Genomic DNA, 23,421 nt, shown 5'->3' on the forward strand with positions numbered 1-23,421 from the left:
GACATCACCACCTCATACAATCTGGAGATCTCGTGTCCGCGTCCGTGTCATATATTGTATCAATCAGGGCGTCCGGATCCTCCGCTAACACCGTCTCAGGCCAAGATTTTCGGATAATCCGTACCAACCTGAGGTATGTAACGTATTGGCCCCCATGTAACCCAGACTCTTCTTCTAGGTCTGCAAAATCCTTGATGGCCCCATCTTGCCATATATCTCCTAACGTGGCCAACCCAACCGATTCCCAGTACATTCTGATCGTTTTTCTAAGTTGACCATCCCCCGCAGTCAAGGCAACCAGTGGCACCTGCGGCGAACACGGATCCGGGCTTTCCAGTAGCCGGCATGCTCTACGCCACATTTTCCACCCAAGTAACAGCATACCAGGGCGAAGATTTAAGTCTTGTCTAGGGACCCAGATGATCTCCTTCAAATAAAACGGGGTGCAATCTGTCCCAACCAACCTGGACTCGGGAGATTCCTCATCAGAGAGCCACTGTGTAACATATTGCAATTGGCTCGCTACATAATAGGCCTCAAAATGTGGTAATTTAATCCCTCCTTTATCGTAGAAGTTTTGTAGCTTCCACAGCGCCACTCGGTTGCGAGTGCCGTGCCATAGGAAGTCCCTGCACATACTGTCGAGTTTGGTAAAGAACTTCCTAGCTATTAAGTATGGTATGTTGTTGAAGAAATGCAGCAGTCTAGGCAAGACAACCATTTTAAGAAACGCCCCTCGCCCTATCATCGCTAGCGGCAGCTTTTCCCAAAATCGCATAGACGCACGGATTTTATCCACAGCAACCTGGGTGTTATGCAGATGTTCGTTTCCCACAGTGTGATATATGTCTATTCCGAGGTATCGGAAGGACTCGGCTGCCCAAGGCACGGGCAATACCGGTAAGCGTTCCGTGGGGACCCTCGAATAGTACCCTAGGGGGAACATGCTCGACTTGCCGGGATTAACCGCTATGCCGGACAATTCGGCATACTTCTGCATGACCTCCAAAACATACTGGAGGTTCTCTTTGATATCCTTATATCGGCATATAAGGATATCAAATGGCTCTTTCCTCCCACCTCAATGCCCACCAGGTCATATTGCTGTCTAAGATATACCGCTAAGGGTTCCAAGGCCAATATGTATAACATCGGGGACCAAGGACATCCCTGCCTAGTACCCCTACTTAGGTGCCACTTATCGGATATCACTGATCCCGTACGCACTCTAGCCGTTGGCTGGCTATACAGTAGTCTCGCCCATCTGATATAGCCTGGCCCAAACCCATATTCCCTCAGGACCGCAAACAGCCACGGCCACCTCACCGAATCAAACGCCTTAACTGCGTCTAGGGAGATCACTGCCATTTCCTCATCTCTTCTGTTCCCTTCTTCTATCACTCGGTGGAGCCGCCTGTGATTATGAGTTATATTCCTGCCAGGGACATAACCTGTCTGATCCGAGTGTATCAGTCTGCCGATGACCTTGCGCAGCCTGTCCGCCAAGACCGCTGTCAGGATCTTACTGTCTTGGTTCAACATTGACAGCGGTCTGTACAATCCACAGTGTTGTCTCGGCTTGTTAGGCTTGGGTAGTGGTACGATCAGCGCTTCTCTGAGCGTGTCTGGCAATCGTCCTCCCTCGAATGATTCGTTATATATCTCCAGCATAGGGGGGAGTATCTCTGCGCTATACGTTTTGTAGAACTCACTCGGGAGTCCATCAGTGCCCGGGGTCTTGCAAGTAGGCAGCCGTTTCACCACCTCTTCCAGTTCATCTAGCGTAATGGGGCCATCTAACTCCTCCCTTTCCTCTGCACTAATCCTGGGCAGTTCTATATCTTCCAGTGTGTCCCTGATTTTATCCAGATTGTCTTCCCCTTTGTCCTCATACAGCGCTTTATAATAATCTAAGAAAGCAGCATTAACCTCTTCCTGAGTGTGAGCCTCCTCTCCGTCTTCCCTTTCTATCATCATGACCGGGGCCCTGGGGGTTTCCCTCTTATAAAGCCATGCCAGTAGGCGACCAGTTTTGTCACCTCCTGCATGTTGCCTCTCCACGTATTTCCTGTAATTGAGGTCACAAAGCCGCTCCCAAAGCTCTGAGCATCGTTGTTGTAATTCGAGTACTAGGTCTGTGTCCCCTCCCCCTCTGGTACATTCACGCTCCAATTCTTTCTCCACTTTCTCCAGCTCAGCTAAAACCCCCCCCCCTGAAGGCCCTTTGATTTAGAAATAGCATCGCCCCTCACTACCACCTTGAAGGCCTCCCAAAGTGTACCAGCCGAATCCACACTGCCCGTGTTCTCCTCAAAATACCTTGTAATCGTCTCTCTAATATCTTCTCTAAAGACCGGGTCTCTGAGCGCCTCCGCCCGAAGGCGCCATGTTGGAATCCGCCCTCTGGGGCGGCCATATTGCCAGGCCATCACCAAGGGCGAATGGTCCGACAGGACCCTCGCTCTGTATTCAACCTGTGTAGTTGTTATCGCCACTTCTGGCGTAGCAAAGAAGTAATCTAGTCTCGTGTGCAACTGTTGAGGGGCCGAATAATGAGTACTGCAAGGCCGTGGGGTGTTTCAATCTCCAGACATCTTCTAGTCCATAGTCGTCTAATAGTACCCGTAGAGCCCTGGCCGCTGGGGTGGGCCTGTCTACTTTACTGTCGGACCTATCTATCTTGGGGTCAAGAACACAGTTAAAGTCCTCCCCCAGATGATCGGTTCCCCTGCGCACGGGCCCAGGCGCGTACATAGAGTCCTGAAGTATACAGCAGTATTCTGATTGGGGGCATATGTATTAATAATACTCAGTCCTCTGTTCTCAATCAGTACCCTCAGTTTCGAGGGGATTGGGTCCTCCGACGTATTCCATATCTATGACAGTAATCACCACAGCTGTGCTGCGGTGATTACTGTCATAGATATGGAATACGTCGTCGGACCATCCCATCGAAAGAACGTTACCAGGTAAGAAAGTAACTTGTTCATTACCAGCCTACCCTCCGTGTCTACCTCCTCTCGTACAATTCTGAGTGGGACATGCGGGGCCACCCAGATCAGCACACCTCTGGCATAGGCCGAGTACGGGGAGCCCACCACTGTACCACCCCATTTTTTCTTTACAAGGTCTAGTTTATGTTGGGCCAGGTGCGTTTCTTGTAGTAGGGCAATGTCGATCTTCTGTCGTTTAAGATACAACATGACTTTATTTCTTTTCAGGTAATTATTGAGGCCTCGGACGTTCCAGGTGGCAATCTTGAGGTCACCCATGGCAGCTATGTGTCTTCCCACCCCACTTACGGGAACCTCCAGCGGTTCTCATGACACAGAAGGCGTCCCACTGCAGCCACTCCGCGAATAAGCTCATTCCCAAACTAACCACACACACAACCAAACTCCAACTCCCTTTCCCCTCCCTCTCCCACCCTCCCCCCAACACCACACATCCCAACTGTTGCCCAGCTTCAACAAAAGAGCTCAGGCACCCCCACATCTGGTTCCGCTAACACCGGTCCGTGCACGGAGCCCAGTAGGGTGAGGTCGCCCTAATGGCCACCTAACCTAAGCTATTGTGGGGAGAGAGTATCGCTCCATGGGGCTCCCGTTCAATGATAATCTCAATGTTTGTGACAAACAGTACAACCAACTGACCTTCCATACCGAAGGTTCCGAACCGACTATAATCAAGTCTCAGGGTCCATGAGTCGCGCCATCTTGCAATGCCATTTTACGTCTTCCGCAGCTCCTCCGAGTCCTTCTGGGGCCGGTCTGCCGATTCTTGAGGGCACCCCTGTGCGTCGAGCCACTCCATGGCGTCCTCTGGGGTCTCGAAAAATAAAGTTTTATGCGCCTGTATGACCTTCAGTTTTGCAGGATAAAGCAACATATATTTGTAACCTGCCTCCCTCAGCCTCCGTTTCACAGTCCCAAAGTTCATGCGGCTCCGCTGCACAGCTAGGGTGTAATCCGGATAAGCCGTGATGTTTGCTGCTCCTCTCTTGATCGTGCCTCCTTTTCGAAAATGTTCTAATATTCTTTCCCGATCACGATAGTTAAGAATTTTGGCAATGATGGGTCTGGGCGGGTTTCCGGGAGGCGGCCTCCTCGTTAGGGCTCTATGTGCTCTCTCCACTGCGAAGCCTTGGGATAAGGCCCCTACGGGTATCTCTTGCAGCAACATGGTCTCAACAAAGTCAGTAGGGTCACGGCCCTCCGTCCCTTCCGGTAGGCCCACAATGCGGATATTGTTGCGACGGGCCCGTCCTTCCGCCTCCTCCACTCTATTTTCCAAGTTGCCCACCCTTTGGATTAGGGCGTGCAGTTTTGCCTTGTGGGTGGCACAGTCCGCCGTATTCGGGCCAACTTCTTTTTCCAGGGACTCTGTGCGCTCCGCCAGAACCCTAACGTCTTGTCTCAGTAGATTGACGTCCTCCTGGACCTCCCCAACTTTGAGGTCCAATGCCGTTTTTAATTCAGAGACAGCCAGTTCTAATTTCGACTCCCAGGCCGCTCTCAGGTCCGCAATCGCTGCCAGGATTTCTTGGTTAGAGCTCGAAGTCGTCGCGCCACCCACGGCCGGTGCATCCTTATTCTTGGTGGCGTCCGGGCCCGGGGACGTTTTGGTGAAGTCGTCCAGCGTGGGCTGTTTCGCCTTAGGTCGCACTGCCTTACTGGACATGGTTCTGAGGATGTGCAGGTCTACCGAATGATGAGTGGACGCACTACACGCTGACCTGGTTAGGTCTTCCCGCAACTCTTTTCAATCCCGTCTCGGGCCTATGTCGGCCATTTTGAGCCGCCCTTTGTTCTCAGCGTCTCTCGACTTTTCTTCTCCGATCTTAGCCGTCGTAGCTGCTATGACCTCCAAAAGTTCACAGTACTTCGGTAGCACCTTCACACGCTGGCATGCATATCGTCGGTATTCAATAAGCAGTCGTACTGCACTGATTTGCCCGGATCTGTTCAGGATCTCGGGAGCTCCGCTGGAACGCGTCCTCCTACATGGCTCTCGTAGCCACGCCCCTTCTCTCTCTCTTTCTCTCTCTTTCTCTCTCTTTCTCTCTCTTTCTCTCTCTTTCTCTCTCTCTTTTTCTCTCTTTTTCTCTCTTTTTCTCTCTTTTTCTCTCTTTTTCTCTCTTTTTCTTTCTATTTCACACTCAGCCTTCATTTATGGTTTCTGAGAGGCTGAGATATAAGTATTGGGACCTCCCGGATGACTTCATGGTGAGCTTGCTTTCGGCCAGAAGGCCAGCAACGAAATCACCTGTTCAGCAGCTGGTGCAGGGATAAGAATGTGGATCCCTTTCTATGGTGCTTTCTTTTGTTACACTTGGCGAATCTGGGGCTCCAGATTGGAACAATTAAAGGTTACCTGGCGGCGAGATTTAAGCGCTCTTCAGAGGAGGATTCATACTTTATGATCCCTCTGATTGTTCAATTCCTAAAATGTCTTAGTGGATTTCCACCAGTTCCATTCATAGTCCCTGTACGGGATCTTAACCTGGTGTTAACATTTCTAACATTCATTCCTTTTGAGCCTATGCACTAATGCCCATTATGTCTGTTAACCTTCAAAACTGCAAATCGCAAGTCAGCCCGCAGTGTAAGCGAGTTGCAGGCTTGTTCCTGTAAACGTCCACATACAGTTTTCTATAAAGACAAGGTTGTTCCCAGGGCGAAACCACCTTTTCTACCTAAGGTAGTCTCTCGCCTTCCACTTGCCGCAAAAAATATTTTTGCCAACTTTCTATCCGCCCTCTCATCCTGGAAAAGAGGAGGAACGATTACATAGACGGGACCCAAAAAAGGCTCTCCGTTTTTACATATCAAGAATGGCTAAATGACGTCAAAATGACCAATTATTAATTGGCTATACTGGCCCTAAATGGAGTCTAGATGTTACAAAACAAACAATATCCATCTCGGGAGGATAGTTCAAGGGCAACGTACTCTCCTCGGAAGCAAGACGACAGAGCACCACAGGTTCGATCCCCGGGTCCACGCTTAGAAACCTCTGCGTATTAAGCACGTTATAAATAACCTATCATATCAGATGGATCATTCTGGCTATTGGTAAATGTTGCAGATTAGCGGGCAAAGACCCGCCGGATAATTCAAAAGCACATTTGGCAAGGGACATGGCAACCTCAGCTGCTCTTCAGAGGTGTCCCAATCAGACATTTGTTCAGGGGCCACATAGTCGTCTATTCACACGTTTGTGAGACATTACTGCCTGGATTCATCTTCCAGTCAGGAAGGACAATTTGCAAAAGCGGTCCTTCATTCAGTCCATGACGACAAAACAAAATATAATTCGTACTCCATCACCAGAGAATTACTGCTTTGGGAGTCTATCATAAGATGAGCAATATGTGGGAGGACACAATCCATTCGAAGAGCAAGTTACCCCTGGTAATGTTCTTTTGATTGGATGTTCCTCAAATGTATTCATCGCCTCTCCCAGCATACCCCGCAGTTGAATTTGTGTTCTTACACTTTACGCTGTGTTAGGACAGTTTATCTGAAGTCCAACTAAGGGCTTAGGAAAACCATTCAACTGAGACAGTACGAGACTCCACTCTTAGTATAAGGCTGTACCACCTGAGTTTATGGTAATGTAGACCATGCAACATGGCATATTTTAGGAGGGAGAGAGGGCTGTAGAATCAGTACAAATGAAACTGTAAGACAAATGGTCCAAAGAAACACAAATACTATGTATGTAAAAATAAAGGATTTATTGAAATACAGGTAGGCCCAGATAAATCTAGGGGTAAATAAGTACTATCACACATTATATGTAATCACAATAATAAACACACAACACTGTACTTGAAGGTACACAGACCAAGGTATAAACTGTTAGGGAGATTTCTCAGAAATGTGCTAATTCCCTCCACCTTAGAGACCCCCAGCAACTTTGCTAGATTTTGAGGACTTGATTTTTTTTACCTGGAGAGAGTGCACCCCCCCCCCCCCAACTCTCTCGTATTTTAATGTGATTGGTTATGGAGCCTGACAAACTCCATAGGCGGCATCTTTTACATTGTGTCACACAGTACCTTCAGTGCAGTGGCACAGGGAAGTATTTTATATTTCCCAAGGTTTAAATACCTTCTCTGGGATTAACTACTGTTTCCCAGAACAGTAAAATGAAATTGACTTTACTTACATTTGTAACTTTGTAGACCCAGCACACACTATCTTAGAATAGGGTGCTGGAGGGGTTACCTAGTATCCCCTTTGTCTAGCTTCTCATGTAACATTTTTTAATGTTACCCTTTCCTCACTGAATGGCTGGTGGCAGTGGCTTACTTTCAATTACCGTGGTGTGCGTTTACCGCGGGCTGCGTTCACATCTGCAGTAAAGCACCAAGGGTGCCATTTTTGTCAAAATGGCTCCGGTCTTCTCTTTTCGCCATTTATTTGTGGAAAGGTCCTTCTTGAGATTTACTCTGCGCGCCAAGCCAGGTTTGGTCCCTTTGATCGCTTTGCCTTTGGCAAAATTCACGAATGAGGGCTGCCTCTGGCTCCAGGGTATCTGGGGTAGGCAGGAAGTGAGGGAGGTTCCTGGAAATCCCTGTGCTTAGTCTCCTAGGAGACCCAAATTAGTGATCGGCTGGATGACTGTCCGGCAAGGACAACCACCCTGCTGGGAGACAGCAAGGCTGGAATGAATGGGAGAGAACTGAATAAAAGGCGAGGCTTTTGGCTTGGGGGGCAGAGTCGACCACTGGACGAAGGAACCAAAGAAGAACTTGAAGAGATGCCTGCTGCAACTCCTGGACCGTTGGTTCGCGCCATGAAGCCCTGCTGCTGTGCTGAAACTCCAAATTCGTATCGACAGAGAAGCCCCTGCAAGGACGACTTCTCCCATTGAGTTGGTGGGGCCAATCAACTCCAAAGTAAGCCACCTGGACATTCTCTCGGAGCTGGTTGACTTTCCAGAGTTGCTGCTGGAAACCAAAATACCAGGGAGAGGAACACCAGATTGTGTGCGTTGCTTTTAAGCTGGCCAAGAGCTCCAGGAAGATCCTCCGGACTCTCAGGAAGCAGGACTGACCGAGCCTGAGCCCCCTCAAGAGTGCTGTACCCCAGAAGCAAGGAAAGCCCAGCTCGACAGCCAGGAACTGCACTGTTGCTATTTGTGATAGACGTGAGGAGCTGAAACACCCAACAGCCACTGATTTGATTGGTGGTTACGAGTGGTGACCTTCCCATTGCAGTGCAGGAGTCTCCAGAAGTCCTCACTCTTGTCCCCACAACTGAGGCCCAGGAACAGAAGTCATCTGCTGCCCTTTTTCTTCAATACAAAGGTACTGTAAAAGTCTGAGAGAACTTACCTCTTGCTGTAGAGTTGCTTGCATCTTCTATTACTCAGTCTAACTGCTTGTGGCCCTACATTGATTCTTCTTTATCTTAAAGATGTCTAAAACATTGTGCAAAGACTTTTCTTATATATTGTTTATTAATGTGATAGTTTAAATATAAACTTTACACATAAAACAATTAATAAATATTAGATGAATAAAAGAAAAATACAAAGAAGAATAATTACTCTAGTAATTACATTAATAAGTAACTTGTCTAAAATGAGTTCACATTTTGTATAGTAATAATTTAAACTAGTTAATTTCCTACATTTACATACACATGCCAAAGACTTTTCTTACTTACCTGCAAAGAAGTGCTTCAGCTCATATAGACTTTAACCCATTGACTTTGGCTTAGCATGTTCTACTGAATGACTCCTATTGGGGGATCTGAAAGTATTTGCCTGCTTAAGAATATTTGTGGTTTCTTGTATGTTCTTATAACCTTTTTTCCTTTGACTTACTCTTAAATGACTCTAAATGCAACAGTGATGTATTAATGTCCCCAGCACCCGAGCTATTGAAATCACCTGAGGGTGTGGGTTGTGTCTGTGGGCCATCCCAAAAGGGTACGTACTGATTTAGAAATATTAAGAGTGTGTATTTTGTGAAGTATATTTGAGTGTTGCGATTATATTGCTCCCTTCGGAAGAAGGCTTACTCTAACTGACTAATAAATTAATCATTGTTTATTTAAGAAACCTTGTGTTTACGTTTTTTTGAATACTTGTCACTGTGAATATCTGTGCAACTCCCCTGCAGCTCAAATTGACCCCTCTTGAGATAAGCCTGGCTTCTCAACACGCTACCAGAACTGTGTAGTACAAGCTTATACCAAAGGTTGGGTTTCCTATTACTTGTAGTCAGGGTTGTTGTAGTGTTCCCAAAGGGTACTGCATAAAATTGTGCCTAACATAAACCTTATTTGGAACACCTAACAGTAGTTCTAGGGAAGTCAATCCCTTTTCATACACATTCAGTATAGGTCACACCAATACTTGGGGAGTAAAAACCAGTGGCTACTTCCACAATTACATTCAGTAATTCAAGGACAATAGACCCTACCAGTTGTACAGTGACTCTCAGTACAAATCGCATAATCTATCAACTGGACAATATACTTTTTGTGTGGTACAGTAAAAACCTAGAACTAGTTTTGTGATAAGTTATACTAGGAGAGTAAAACCTAAGGATGTAATATTCAATTACAGGTGCTTTGGAGATCTGTGAAACACAGATGGAGATAAGCAGCAACTCTGGTAATTTATTTATGGATGGCACACAGCTAACTCAAGTTAAGTAAATCCCATTTACTTTTTTTTAATCTCACAATGAAGTCTAGGTTAGATGTTTCCCAGCTATACAAGTAACTTAGATATGACTTGTAAAGGACAGTTAGAACCCACAGACTCTTCTTGTATCTGTCTGCAACAGCACAGGGAAAACAAAACCAATGTTACACTTAACTGAATGACTCAGTTATTCTAGGTAGGCAACAACCTAATGCAGACTTATTCTGGACACGCTAGCCGCAAGTCGGGGGGAAGCAAGACCCAGTTGGGCTACACTAGTGTAACAGGAATAATCTGGTGAAACCAACACATTACTTTTGGGAAGAGGCAGAACCAAATCACAGGCGAGTAATATACTGTCACATCTAATTTCGATTAGAATGGCAAAGTAGTTTCTAAGGAAAGAAGGATGTTAACCATACTTTTGAGAATAGTGCATCAGACATCCAAGGTAAGTAAAAACTTTAGTAACTTACCAACAATCTTTTTCAAAAAAGTAACTTTTAAACTCTTATTTTATTTTCGAGGCAGAAGGCCCAATCCCTAAAGTCTTTTCCTGGTTCTTGGAGCATGAGTGTTCTCAGGAAGACTGGGCAAACAGGTGAGTACTTTACTTCTAGGTTTACTTCTAGGGTTAGAAGAGGGTCCAGGGGCTCCACAGAAGACACCCTAGCAGGATTCTAGCAGTGGGACTGGGTACACTGGACGAGATGCCTCTCCATCACAGTAAACACTCCACAGCTACACAGGAATCCTAACAGACTTAAGGTAAGTACATACCGAAGTCAACACAGTACCTCAGCATTTAACAAGATTTTGCAACAGTAGGACTTCAGGATATCCAGCAAAAACCCAGTCAGTGGATTCCTTGTCGTGGTGACTGAAAACAAGACCTCATAAGGAACTTTGCAGCAGGGATCAACAAAGAAGGCTCTAGGCAAGGTTTTCCTTGCGGCTGAATGCGGCTCTGCGAATTTGGCGCCTTTTACGGGAGCACAGAAGACCAAAAATTGCGGTTGAATTGCTACAAAGGTCCAGCACTGGGACTTTTCGGACTCGATTCATGCCTCTGGTGATACACCAGGAGGCCCACGAAGTTTCAGCGAGATTCGGAAGACCGTGCAGTGCTCGATGGCGCGCGGTCCCATGGTATTGGGGTATTGCAGCCCTGCAAGGTCGCAGCAAAATGTAGGATGGCTCAGAATGCAGGTCTTCTTGAGTCTAGTGGGTCTCAACTGGCTCTGGGAGTCCCCAAGTCGATTGGAAAGAAGGGCTACAGCAGGCTCCAGTTACACAGCAGGCTCTCCGGTCGCTGGAAATCGTTTCAGCCGCTTTTCCTTCATCCTCTTCGGTTTCGGTTCCAGTGGTCGACTTTTCTTCAGCTTCTAGATTTGCAGTATTTAACAGGAACTACAGCACAACTTCGGCATTCTCTCCGTGTATTTTACAACAAGGGGTGGTCTGGTTGTCCAATCAGGAAAGCCAGCCCCCCACTGGGATTTGTCCCCATTCAGGCAAGGAGGAAGACAAAGGGCTGTGGAGATTTGGACTCCTCCCTTGCTTCCTACCTTCACAGCAGACTGGAGCCTGGGCAGGGTAGTCCCGCCGAAGATAAAAATCACACAAAGGAATTTCCCGCCCTGGATGTCAGGGGAAGGTTAACAAAGGACAAGAAATTCTAAAATGACGAAAAAAGAAGATATGGGGGGGGGATGGCATTTTGGGAAAATGAGCACCCTTAGGTGCTTTAACTGCAGCTGTGAACACAGCCTGCGGTAAAGGTGCACCAAATTAATACCAGGTATCACAGCCACCAGCAATTGCAGGTAAGCTTGTCCCTGTAACAGAATTGTTAGTTTTAGTTTGAAAGGGGATACATTGCATCTCCCCGGCAGTCCACATAAGGTGGGGTGTGAATAAAATGTAAAGGGGATCCAAAGATCCTTTCTACCCTTGGGAACTGTAGTTCTCTCAAGGTTATCCAGATAAAGTTAAAAAGGGAGCCCCAACCCAGCAACAACAGGCACTTATTGCCAAAAAGTTGTCAGAGGATAACTTTAAAAAGGCACTATGGAGAGTCTAAAAAATGATGCCCATAAAAAAAGTAAAAGATTCTGTGGGTGTGGAAAAAGGTTCCCACTAGCAAAGGTATTAAGGAAAATTATCCCACTAGTAAAGCAAAAAGTTCTGGTGTTGACTCGGGTCAGGAAGGGGTACCATTTCTATGAGAATCTTAACTAAAATGCTTTCTTGAAGCCTACGGCGGGAAAAACAGAACTGAAGCCAACGGGCGCTGCATGCGCTACTTATACTAATGATGAAGTTGACAGTACAACAAAGGCCCTCGGGGGACATGGACTCGACGAGAAGGCACACAGCGTCCCCTGTCGAAAGAAAATTCCGAAGCAGCTCAAGCTGGAAGGATAGTTCTCATAAGATGAGGAATACGTGGTAGGAACATCCAATCGAAAATGTTACCAGGGGTAAGTAACTTGTTCTTTGCCCTTAGAAGCAGCCATCCTAATAGTTGTGAAAGGTGGGCAAGGAATCTAGGTAGACAGAGTAGAGCTTTGGGGGCATGTAGCTGCTCATTCCTGACAAAGGGATTACTGGGGGCTCAGTTCAAAAGTGCTTAAGGGTCTGTGCTCAGCACAAAGGAGTGGTCTTCAGGCAGTCTGAGAGTGGGATTCTAGGGGAGGGATGGTGTTGTAGTCTCTAGTCCAACGAGCAGAGAGGCGACCTCTGCACAGAACGGCAGGTATTTGAAGGTTGGCTGCTGGAAAAGGGTCTTAAAGTGGGTTGTGCCTCTACAATTACCTTATTTATTAGTTCTTCTTTTTACATTTTCCTCATCACCTGACACATCTTTATCTGATCACTGTGATGTTCCTTAACTTGTCACACTGTCCTGGAACTGGTTGTTTGCTTTTTCTCAGTCTGGTCTATTCTGGGCCTCTCAGGATTTCACACATACCTTGTTGCCTCAAACCTGACGACAAATGAAGATGTAAGTAATTGCTTTACTGATGGGTTTCGGGGGAGGCAGGGAACAGTGGTTGTGTGTACTTGGGGAAGATAACCATGCTTGACGTGTGCCGGACAGGGGACTTTTGTGTTGCACCTCTGGGGGAAAAAAAATGTCTGGCCTTTAGCAGGAAAGTCATTCCTGCCAGATGAGAATTCTAGTAAGAACTCTGTCCTGGACTAGGACTCTGGATGTCAGGTCCTTCCAGTTTTTCCAAGGTATGTCCTGTGTATTTATGGGGCAGTCCTCTGGAGTACCCCAATGGAGACCTGTTCTCCCCCAAATTGATGGATATGTAGATTCAAGGTCTAGGGGTGCTCATCAATCACACATACTCCAAATTCAAGTTATGGGTTGAATTCCCCATTCCCGGTTGATGGTTGCCGTGAACCTAAATATACCCACATTAGAATTGACTGGACATAGTTGGAGAAAACCTGCACATTTTCATCTAGTAATGTATTCTAATTGTAAGAAGCCTCTCCATGCACAGTGTTATTTTGAGATGTAAGGTGTAGCTTCCTTTTCTCTCTGAAAATTCTCACTGTTTTGCTATGTTTAGGCTGACACTGTCCAGCTCCCAGAATAATTCAACCATCTCAGCCCTTCTCACTTTTGGCAGAGCATACTTTTGCCCAATTTTATTTCTGGCTGATTTGAATAGCGTTGCTATTTCATGGCTTTCCACGGTCTGAAGATCAGTAGTTTCCTACTGTCTCAGAGGCGAACCTGGCACACATTATCTGATCATTGCTCCACTTCTGTAAAATGACAAGCATCCCAGTAAAATAGTGAAAACGTATCCATTGCAAGGTTGAGTCCCACAGGCACTGTCTGTTTTTAGGTTTTGGTTGGGGGTGGGACAAAATGTAGACGTTTCATTCACTCAATCTGTCCATTGCTTCTAATGTTCACACCTCCCACAGATCAAAGGTTCGTGGTCGAGCAAGAATGCAGAAGACTCTGGGAACCCATACAGCCATCAAAGTATTATCACAAACTGCTGTGCAGTACTGTGCTCCCCTTTGCCACCCAGGTAAGACTACACCCCCAGTACACATGTCTTCCAGTACACGTCTTCCACAATGCCATGGTAAGGCTGCATATGGAAGCCTGTGTCCCTAATTGCAAAGTTGGATGGGTTGTCTGTATCTTCGTGTCCATTTTGACTACATTTTCAATCCTTTTGCCATTTGGTTACCCAGCGTAGGTTCATAGAAAAACACAGGTCTATTATACCAAAGATCGGCAAATATTTAAAAGCCTGTTTTATGGGCCGTGCTTGTTTCAGATTTATGGCATCAAGCTTGCTTATATTCACATTTGCCACATCGCTTAAACCACTGAGATTTGATCATACTCCCCATGACTTTGGCCACATTGGTTTACTTCCCTTACTTTGGGCCGTAGTCGAGTTAGTCCCAGTTTCATGCGATCTATTTTTCTACGGTTTCTGCATTTATCCACATTTTTTGTGGTTGTTGCTTCTGCATTTGTTTCTCTTTAATACTAGTTGCAACTAGTATTTTTCAACATTGGTTCAAATTAATAATTTCCATTGGTGCTTGATTGCATGTAATGGGGACAAGGAGCTGTACAATGCAGATTGTTGTTGGGGAGAATTCTCAAAAATGTGCAATTTCCCTCTACCTTAGAGACCCCCAGCTCTTTTGCTGAACTTTGGGACTTTGTACTTTTAATTCTAATTGTTTTCTGTGTTTTTTTTTTTTTGGTTGTGGAGTCTAACCAACGCCATAGGCATCATCTTTTGCAATTGTCACAAAGCACCTTCAGTGCAGTGACGCATGGTAGTCTTTCAGATTTACCAAGGTTTAAATATGTTCTCTGGGATCAACTGTTTCCCAGAACAGTGGAGTGAAATTGACTTCACTTAGTCCTGTAAAATTCTAGACCCAGCACACTCTATCTTACAATAGAGTGCTGGAGGGGTTACTTAGTATCCACTGTGTCTAGTTAGTCATGCAGCATTCATGTTACCCTTTTCCTCTCAGAATGGCTCGTGGCAGTGGTTTTGAAATGAACTACCATGATTTACCCTGACCGTGAACTGTTCGCAGCTCCGGTAACGTTAAATTGCGGGAGCCATGTTTTTCAAAATAGTGCCTACCCATCGTTGTTAAAATGGTGCCCCTATCTTCTTTTTTCGCCAGGTCTTTGTGGAAAGGTCCTTCTGGAGTTTTTCTCTGTGTGCCGAACCAGGTTTGGTCTCTTTGTTCATTTGCCTTTGGCGGGCTTCAATAGTGAAACCCGCCTCTGGCTCCAGAGTGTCTGGGATAGGCAGGAAGTAAGCGAGGTGCCCGAAACTCCCTGTGCTTAGTCTCCTAGGAGACCCAAATGCACTCTGTGGTGATTGGCTGGCTGACTGTCTGCTCGGTGAGTGGCAGCTAGGCTGGAATGAATGGGAGAGAACTGAATAAAAGGCACGTCTTTTGGCTTGGAAGGCAGTTGACCACTGGATGAAGGAACCGAAGAAGAGCTTGAAGAGGACGGCTGCTGCAACTCCTGGACTGTTGGTTTGCCCGGTGAAGCCCTGCTGCAGGTCCGAATTGCCAAGTTTGCATCGACCGAGAATACCTGCAAGGATGACTTCTCCCTTTGAGTTGGTGGGACTAATGAACTCCCAAGTAAGCCACCAGGACTCCCATCTCGGAGCTGGTTCAATTTCCTCAGAGTTGCTGCAGGAAACCGTAGCTCCAGGGAGAGGGACTCTAGATTGTGCGTTGCTTGTAAGCTTGCCTAAAGCTTTTGAAAGATGCTCCGGACTCCCGTGAAGCAGGACTGACCAAGCCTGACCCCCCCCCCCTCCACCCCACCCCCACCTCTTAGTTGAGTGCGGGACCTCTGATATGACGAAAGTCCACCTTGACAGCCAGGAACCACGCTTATTGCTGTTTGCTGTACCGCAAGGAGCTGAAACGCAAAACAGCCACTGAAAGTAAAGTTTGTTGGTTGCCAGCTTTGACGGTGCCAATACAGTGCAGGAGTCCCCCGGTGTCTTCCCTCTTGTCCCCACAACTGAGGCCCAGGAACAGTGAGATCTGCAGAACTGTACAGGAACCGAAGTCTTCAGCTGCATCTTTTTCTTCTTTACTAAGGTACTGTAAAACTAGCCTAAGAGAACTTGCCTCTTACTGTGGAAGTGCTTGTAACTTCTGCAAAATACCGTCCAGCCAGTGGTGACTTGTCCAAGCACCCTACTCCAGAGAGTTTGGTGGTGCAGGCGGCTACGATCCCAGCAAAGCAGGCGGCGTACCCTACGATCCTTCCCGATAGGGACGACAAACGCTTTCATGGTTGGGCGAAGAAGGTATTTTCTTCTGGGGGTATGGCTTTAAAGGCAGCCAACTCCGTTTGTGCCCTTGCAAGATTCACACACTTTGTGGAATTGTGTGTCATTGGAGGTTGAACATATTCCCGAAGGGGAGGAACAGGATGGTTTTCTTGCCCTCGTTCAGGATGGCAAGGATGCCAGGTGTGAGACTGTTCAATCGGGTCTAGATGTGGCAGACTGTGTCAGCCGGTCCATGGCGGCGAGGACCGTGATGCGCAGGTTTGCGTGGTTGCGTAAGTCAGGATATGCTCCTGATGTACAGTCCCGGCTTCTCAACATGCCCTTTGATGGTGTCCATCTTTTTGGCAGCACGGCTGACGAGAGCCTTGAGAGGTTGCAGACCTCCAAAGCTGCAGCAAAGCCCTTGAGCGCTGCAGTGCGCCAACCTCCGCCTTTTCATCCTAGGGGACAGCAATGTAGGGGAAGCTCCTTTCGATACTGCTCTTCCTTTAGTAGATCAAGGGGGGCTGCCAGTCAAAGGGGCAAATGTAGGAGTACCAGAGGTGGAAAACAAGGTGGAAAACAAGGTACTCGAGGTGCCAAAGCCCCTCGGGCAGTTGTCTCTTTGCCCTTGGGCACTGAGGCCTTATCCCATGGTACGCCGGCTGGGGGGGGGGGAAGACTGGCGCAGCATCTTGTAGAATGGCGTGCCATTACTTCAGATCTGTGGGTTCTGGAGATCATAGCCCACGGCTACTGTCTTCCTTTCTTGCAGAGGCTTCATGTCAATCCACCGGGGAAGCTCTTTGAAGAGACGGATCTGCTCCTTGCGCAGGAAATCGAATCCCTGCTGGAGAAAGGCGCCATAGAACTGGTGCCTGTAGCGGAAAGGAACAAGGGATGGTATTCCCCATATTTTTTGATCCCGAAAAAGACAGAGGATTGAGACCCATCATGGACTTGTGTGGTTTGAACAAGCTCCTCGGGAAGGACAAGTTCAAGATGGTTAGTCTTTCTCAACTCCTCCAGGCCCTTCAACTTCAGGATTGGTTGGTGTCTCTCGACCTCAAGGATGCTTATTTTCATGTGCTGATTCATCCCAAGCACAGGAAGTACCTGAGGTTGGCGACTCGCATTTTCAGTGTTGGGTCCTGCTGTTCGGATTGACCTCCGCCCTGGGGGTCTTCACCAAGCTGATGGTTGTGGTGGCAGCGTATCTCAGGAAAGGGGGGATTCACGTCTACCCCTACCTGGACGATTGGTTGATCAGGGCACGCTCTCCAGAGCAAGCACTGGATCATCTGTCACCTGCCATTCCCTTCACAGGTCCCATTTGACACCTACCCAGCTGCTCCAGTTCATCGGAGCAGTGCTTGATACATCCCTGGGGCAGTGTTTGACAAATTTCAACGTGCCCAGAGTCTCCTGGCGTTAGAGTTCTTGAGGTTGCTCGGCCTCATGGCATCCTGCATTATACTGGTGCCAGAGGAGAGGCTGCGGATGAGATCTCTGCAGTGGGCACTCAAGATGCAGTGGTCACAGTTCTCCGCAGGATGTCGACCCCTTTCAGATTCCGCCCTCGGTTGCCCAGCACCTTCTGTGGTGGGCCGACGAAGGAAATCTGTTCAAGGGGGCTCCATTTTGGCAACCGTGGTCAGAGGTGACTATTGTGATGGACTCATCCCCCACGGGTTGGGGAGCTCATGGCAACGAGCTGACAGTCCGCAGTCGTTGATCTCCGTCGGAGTCCAGACTCCACATCAGTCTGTTAGAGCAGCAGGCTGTCAGGCTAGCCCTGAAGGCTTTTCTGCCGTCTGTACGGGGGAAGAATGCCCTAATTATGACAGACAATACAGTGGCCATGCACTACCTCAACAAAAGGGGGGGCGGCAGGGTCACTCCCATTGTGCAGGGAGGCGAGGCAGCTCTGGTTCTGGGCCATCCAGCAGGAAATTTTGATCTCGGCAGTTCATCTGGCCGGAGATGAAAACGCATCAGCGGATGCTCTGAGCAGGCAGAGCACGGTCTCTCACGAGTGGGAGCTGGCTCAGGAAGTTCTTTTGGAGATCTTCGCCCTTTGGGGAACCCCACAAGCGGATCTCTCTGCCACCATTGTCAAACAGAAGTGTGAAAGGTTCTGCCCGCAGGTATTTCCTCCAAGAGGAGCCTTAGGGGGCGCATTTGTAGTGGAGTGGTCCTTCCCACTGCTGTACACGTTCCCTCCAGTCCCTGTCATTCCGCAGGTGTTGCGTAGGTTGCCGAGATTCGGTTCCCGGATGCTCCTCATTGCTCCGGCATGGGCCAGGCGAGCGTGGTACCTGGACCTTCTAGACATGTCAATCTGCCCTTCACGTCGTCTTCCCTACCGAGACGATCTGCTCTCACGGGAGGGGGGGGGTCGAGTTCTCCATCCAGAGGTCAAGTCTCTCTGCCTTTATGCTTTGTATCTGAAAGGTTGAGAAATGAGGATTGGGGCCTCCCTGAAGACGTGATGGAGGTGTTGGAAGAAGTTCTGCGACTGGTGCAGGGTACAGAATGTGGATCCTTTCCAATGTTCCATTCCCTTGGTTTTGTCTTTTTTGCTTTCCAAAGCCCACAAGGGCCTGCAAGTGGGTACCATTAAGGGTTACCTGGCGGCGCTGTCTTTATTTAAGCGCTCATCTGAGGAATGTTCTTATTTTAAAATGCTTTGATATCTCAGTTTCTAAAAGGGCTATCTCATGTGTTTCCCGGTGCCGGGATGGGATTTGAATTTGGTTTTAAAGTTCCTAATGGGAGCTCTGTTTGAGCTCTACATTCTTGTCCGTTGAGACTGTTGTCCTTTAAGACTGTATTTTTAGTTGCGGTTACTTCTGCTCGCAGAGTGAGTTGCAGGCACTTTCCGCCAAGCCACCCTTCACTGTGTTCCATAAGGACAGGGTTGTCCTGAAGGTACGACCTTCCTTTCTTCCGAAGGTTGTGTCGGAATTCCATCTGAGCCAGACGGCAATTCTTCCGGCATTATTTCCTCCACATCCTGCTAAGGAAAAGGGGAGGCTCCATAGGTTGGATCCTAGGAGAGCTTTGAGTTTCTATCTCTCACGGATGTCCCGGGTCAGAGTGGACGATCAGCTCTTTATTGGTTACGCTGGAAGGCGTTTAGTTCAGGCTGTTTCTAAGCAGACCTTGTCTAGATGGATAATTTTGACAATCTCTGAATGTGATCTTTTGGCGGGGAAGGACCTTCCTGTAGGTTTACGGGCCCATTCTACTAGGGGTATGGCTGCCTCCCCTGCACTACAGAGGGGTGTCCCGATTCGCAATATTTGCGAAGCGGCCACATGGGCCTCTGTCCATACTTTTGTAAAACATTATGCCTTGGACTCTATTCATGGGCAAGATTTGGCCTTTGGCAAGGCTGTCCTCTATTTTGCAATTTGATTGGGCATTCTAAAATTTCTAAATTCTTTTCCCACCTCCTTACGTTGGTACTGCTTTGGGAGTCTGTCAAAGATGTGGACTACGTTGGAGGACACAATCCCCTCGAATAACAAGTTACTTTCTTATCTGGTAATGTTCTTTCGATGGGATGTTCCTCCAACGTATTCCACATCGTACCCTCCCTACCTGCCCCTCTACAGAATTTCTTATGCCATTGCAGCTTACGTTTCCGCAAGGCTTTCTGTAGTCCTTCTGGCATAAGACTAGTGCCACACATTCTGGGGGGAAAAACTACAACTGAGGCTACGGGCGTTGTGCGTCCTACTTATAACATCCGGTGATGTCGACTGTCTGAGGAGGTCCTCGAGGGAACGTATCAACGTCATCGACGCAGGACGCCTACGCCGAAAGTTTCCGAAGCAGCACAGCTGTGGTAATTACCTGTCAAAGGTGTGGAATACATCGGAGGAACATCCCATCGAAGAAAGTTACCAGGTAAAGTAACTTGTTCATGGCTGGTAAGAGGGGAAAAACACACTTTCCTCATGATGCGCTTCATATGCGACCTCAGTGGCAACATTTTGGCCTTCAACAATTCTTTCCACATTTTGACAGATGAGATGTTAGTCAAGTTGTAGCTTGCGTAGCGAATAGAAGCCACCCACTCGACATTTCTTATCCCAGTTACCATCACATGGTTTGGGGATTTTTCCGGTTGGAAAATACTACCACCTTACATGTATCCTCGTTAGCCACCAAGGTGTTTGACAGCGTGATCATAAGATACCTGGCTTCCTTTTGGAGGCCCTTGCGGAGTCCTAGCAAAAATATCGCCTACGAAGGCCAACCAATGGATACTAAGGTGGCCTAGTTTAACCGGCATCAGATCATTGATGCGCAAAACGTCCTCAATATCACACCAATGCATGTTGAATAGTGTGGGCGCAAGAGGACAGCCCTGCCTGAGTCCTACCCTGACCGAAATAAGCTGCGATACAGCTCCATCCCCATTAAAAAGAATTCGTAACTTAGAGTTTTGATATAATGGGGCAATAAACTGGATAAGCTTTCTGGGTACCTAAAGCCTGAGGTTTATCCCACAAACACTGAATACACAGTCGAATGCCGAGGATAGATCCAGGACGGCCATATATACTTCTACCCCTGTGTGTAGTTTTCACTTTGTGGAAGAGATGTTTAAGTATTGTAGCATTGAGAGAAGTTCCTATTTCCCGGTGAAACCCCACCAGAAAGCAAGATAGTGTTGGATTTGCTTAGGAAGCTATTTAAGTCCATTAAAAGCAAGATGGAAAAATGTGTCAGTAATTCCCAGGTTCCTTTACGTTACACTTTTTGAAAATCGGAATAAGGGTAGACTCGGTCAACGTTAAAGGAACCAAATGAGTATGATACATTTCATCAAAGTAGGGCTTCAAGAAAAGGGCCCCTTCCTTTTTTCAGAATCGGCTCCAGGTGCCCTAGACGGGTTGAGTCTATTAATCACCCAAACAATGTCCTCAGTATCCCAAGGAACAGCACTCATCCAGTATAGGATTTTTCAAAACATCAGAATAGCAAGAAGCCATCTAAGGGAGTATGCCAAATTTGCTTGAGGGGAAAAAGAGACCCATATATTTTCTTGGATGACATCACCACTTGAAACTTGACCTGGACCATTCATTTTGTTAATCACGCCCAGAATTGCCTAGAATTGGTTTTCAAAAGGGTCCTCATGGACTGATTATCCCCAAGATAAAGATCACACTTTAAGGCCTTAACACATCACTACACCTTGATCTAAGGGAGGATGATGCAAAGAGATAGTCAATCCAGGAGGTACTCGTACCCCTATCCCAGGTATAGAGAGGGGAACCAAGTTTGGGAGATGTCTCTATTAGATGGAGATCCCAGGAAGTCATGAAGGAATCCCAGTGGAATCACCTTGTGAGATGTTTCGTACAACCACAGGGGATAAATGATTTTTCATTGAAATACCCTCCTGCCACCTTGCCCCCACAATCCTAGCCTGCTGGTGTCCCTCAGTTAACCATAGATCAAAGATCTGAGTCATTGTAGCATGGAAATCATAGAGGGGATCATTTACAGGATTCCAGTACACATTGACCAGCACAACACATCACTAATAGGACCCAGAAAAGACACATGCACAGCCAGAATACCTTGTGCAAACCACAGCGTTGATCTAGCAAAAAGATCAATATCAATCACTGACTGTTTCCCTACAGGGTTGTCCCTTCACTCTGCCAGTGGCTGGACAAGAGAAAATAGAGTATCCTACCAAATCAAAGTCACCCAAGCACATTCTTTCTTAAAGGACCATAACAGTAAATTCACGTAGATGAGGCACACTCTTGAATTCATGCTGTATGTTGGCCATTACACATGTGGGGCTTTGGGTTCAACCACCATTGGCCAAATCTAGTGCTTCCTAGCTTGGGGAGTGCACCTTTGTATCTTTTTGAATTACTGCAATTCACTTGTGCAGGCCTAACCGCTTGTGCACTCCAGGTAGGCTCACTTGATTGAGATCCTGGATTTTTCTTCAATGAACTGACTGTTCAACTAACATGTTCTAGTAAGATTGCATCAGAACTAGAACTGTCCTATTGACTTTGGGTGACCTGGCTCCCTAAAGGCATCTGTTCTGAACCCTACTGGCTTTGGCAGTGCTTGTTCCTTTCCAGGTTTGAATTGTTTTGCACTATTATTGCTGGGATAAAAGATTGCCGACATCCCTCTGGGAGAAAGGGCTATTGTTAGTGCTACAGTGTCCTATTCTACTAACACTTTTTCTCTCAACTCAATTTTGTCTGGAACACCTTAAGTGCTACTACTGCCCTTAACTGATGTCACGCTGTGTTGGAAATGTTTTAGTACAAAAAAATGTACTTACCTGCGTTATTGCTACTTGAACTACTTGATTCTGAAATTATGCTTGATGTTACTATTAGTTGCTGCATAACGTGTGATTCATTTGATTTGTGTATAAAAATTCATTATTTTAATATAACTTTTTAAAGTGTTTACTTGTCTCTACGGATTTCATTGTACTGCTCTACAGCTTATAGTACCCCTTCTAAAATAAGCCTGGTTGCTCAGCCACTCTACTGACTTGTGTAATACAGGCATATGTTAAAGGTTGGGTCACTAATACCAAGCGGATACGTCTTGTAAAGTCTCACACCAGTTGGACTTTACAAAATCTTATCTAACGAGGACAGCACATATAAAAAGGTTGCAGTGGCAGGTGACGTCAGTAGAAGTCTCTCTCTGCACAAAAGTAAGATCAAAGAGACTGGGAAACCAACAGAAAAAAGTAAGTCTAGGGCAAATCCCCTCCCCCACCCCCCCCCCCCAAAAAGGTTTCTGCTTTTACAAAGAGGCCTGTGACTTACACCAGCGGCTTTCTTCAAGGATCAACTGACTGGGAACTCTTGGCCTGGTTTCACAAGCCCGGTGGCGAGTAGGTGCCTCAAAATGAGAAAACATATAGAGGCTCTGATGGGGAGAAGTAGCTGGCTTGGAAAAAGTAGTCCAGGCTTGTAGCCATGGGTACTGAGTGTTGGGGAGAATTTTCATTTTGAATGGATTGTGTCCTCCCACGTATTCCTCATTTTATGATAAATCGTGATCTCCAGCTTCGCTGCTTCGGAAAAAATATTTCTCGCCAGAGGGCGCTGTGCTCGAGGTCGTGGTGTTGATTGTCCCTCGACGGACTCGGTACTCTGTCGACGTCACCGATGGTATAAATAGCTCGAGCCTTGCCCGTTGCTTCAGTTCAGTTTTTCCGATCGATTCGCTATGGAACGGCGTGCTTGAGATTTTCTGTGAAGAAAATGTTGTCGTCTTCGACTCCTTCGCACCCAAGACTGGGTTCAAGAAGTGCGTGGATTGTGGATCGAAAATGTCGATCATGGATCCCCACCGAGTTTGTCTCGGTTCCAGTCACCGGACCGTCGACTGTGGTTCCTGCCAATCCATGACCGAGAAAGCTCTT

At 47.1% G+C, this 23,421-nt stretch overlaps 1 protein-coding gene across 2 annotated transcripts in view; it reads left to right on the forward strand.

The window, feature by feature from the left end:
- ZDHHC18 (zinc finger DHHC-type palmitoyltransferase 18) overlaps nucleotides 1–23,421 on the forward strand; it is a 474,560-nt gene that overhangs the window by 365,619 nt on the left and 85,520 nt on the right. For both annotated transcript variants that reach the window (XM_069622871.1, XM_069622872.1), the window contains exons 6-7: nucleotides 12,571–12,673; nucleotides 13,618–13,727. In XM_069622871.1, the coding sequence (XP_069478972.1) occupies nucleotides 12,571–12,673; nucleotides 13,618–13,727 (213 nt within the window). The remainder of the gene's footprint in view (nucleotides 1–12,570; nucleotides 12,674–13,617; nucleotides 13,728–23,421) is intronic.

The sequence above is a fragment of the Ambystoma mexicanum genome, chromosome 11, assembly GCF_040938575.1.
Source record: "Ambystoma mexicanum isolate Mex_15411 chromosome 11, UKY_AmexF1_1, whole genome shotgun sequence".
Lineage (NCBI taxonomy): Eukaryota > Metazoa > Chordata > Amphibia > Caudata > Ambystomatidae > Ambystoma > Ambystoma mexicanum.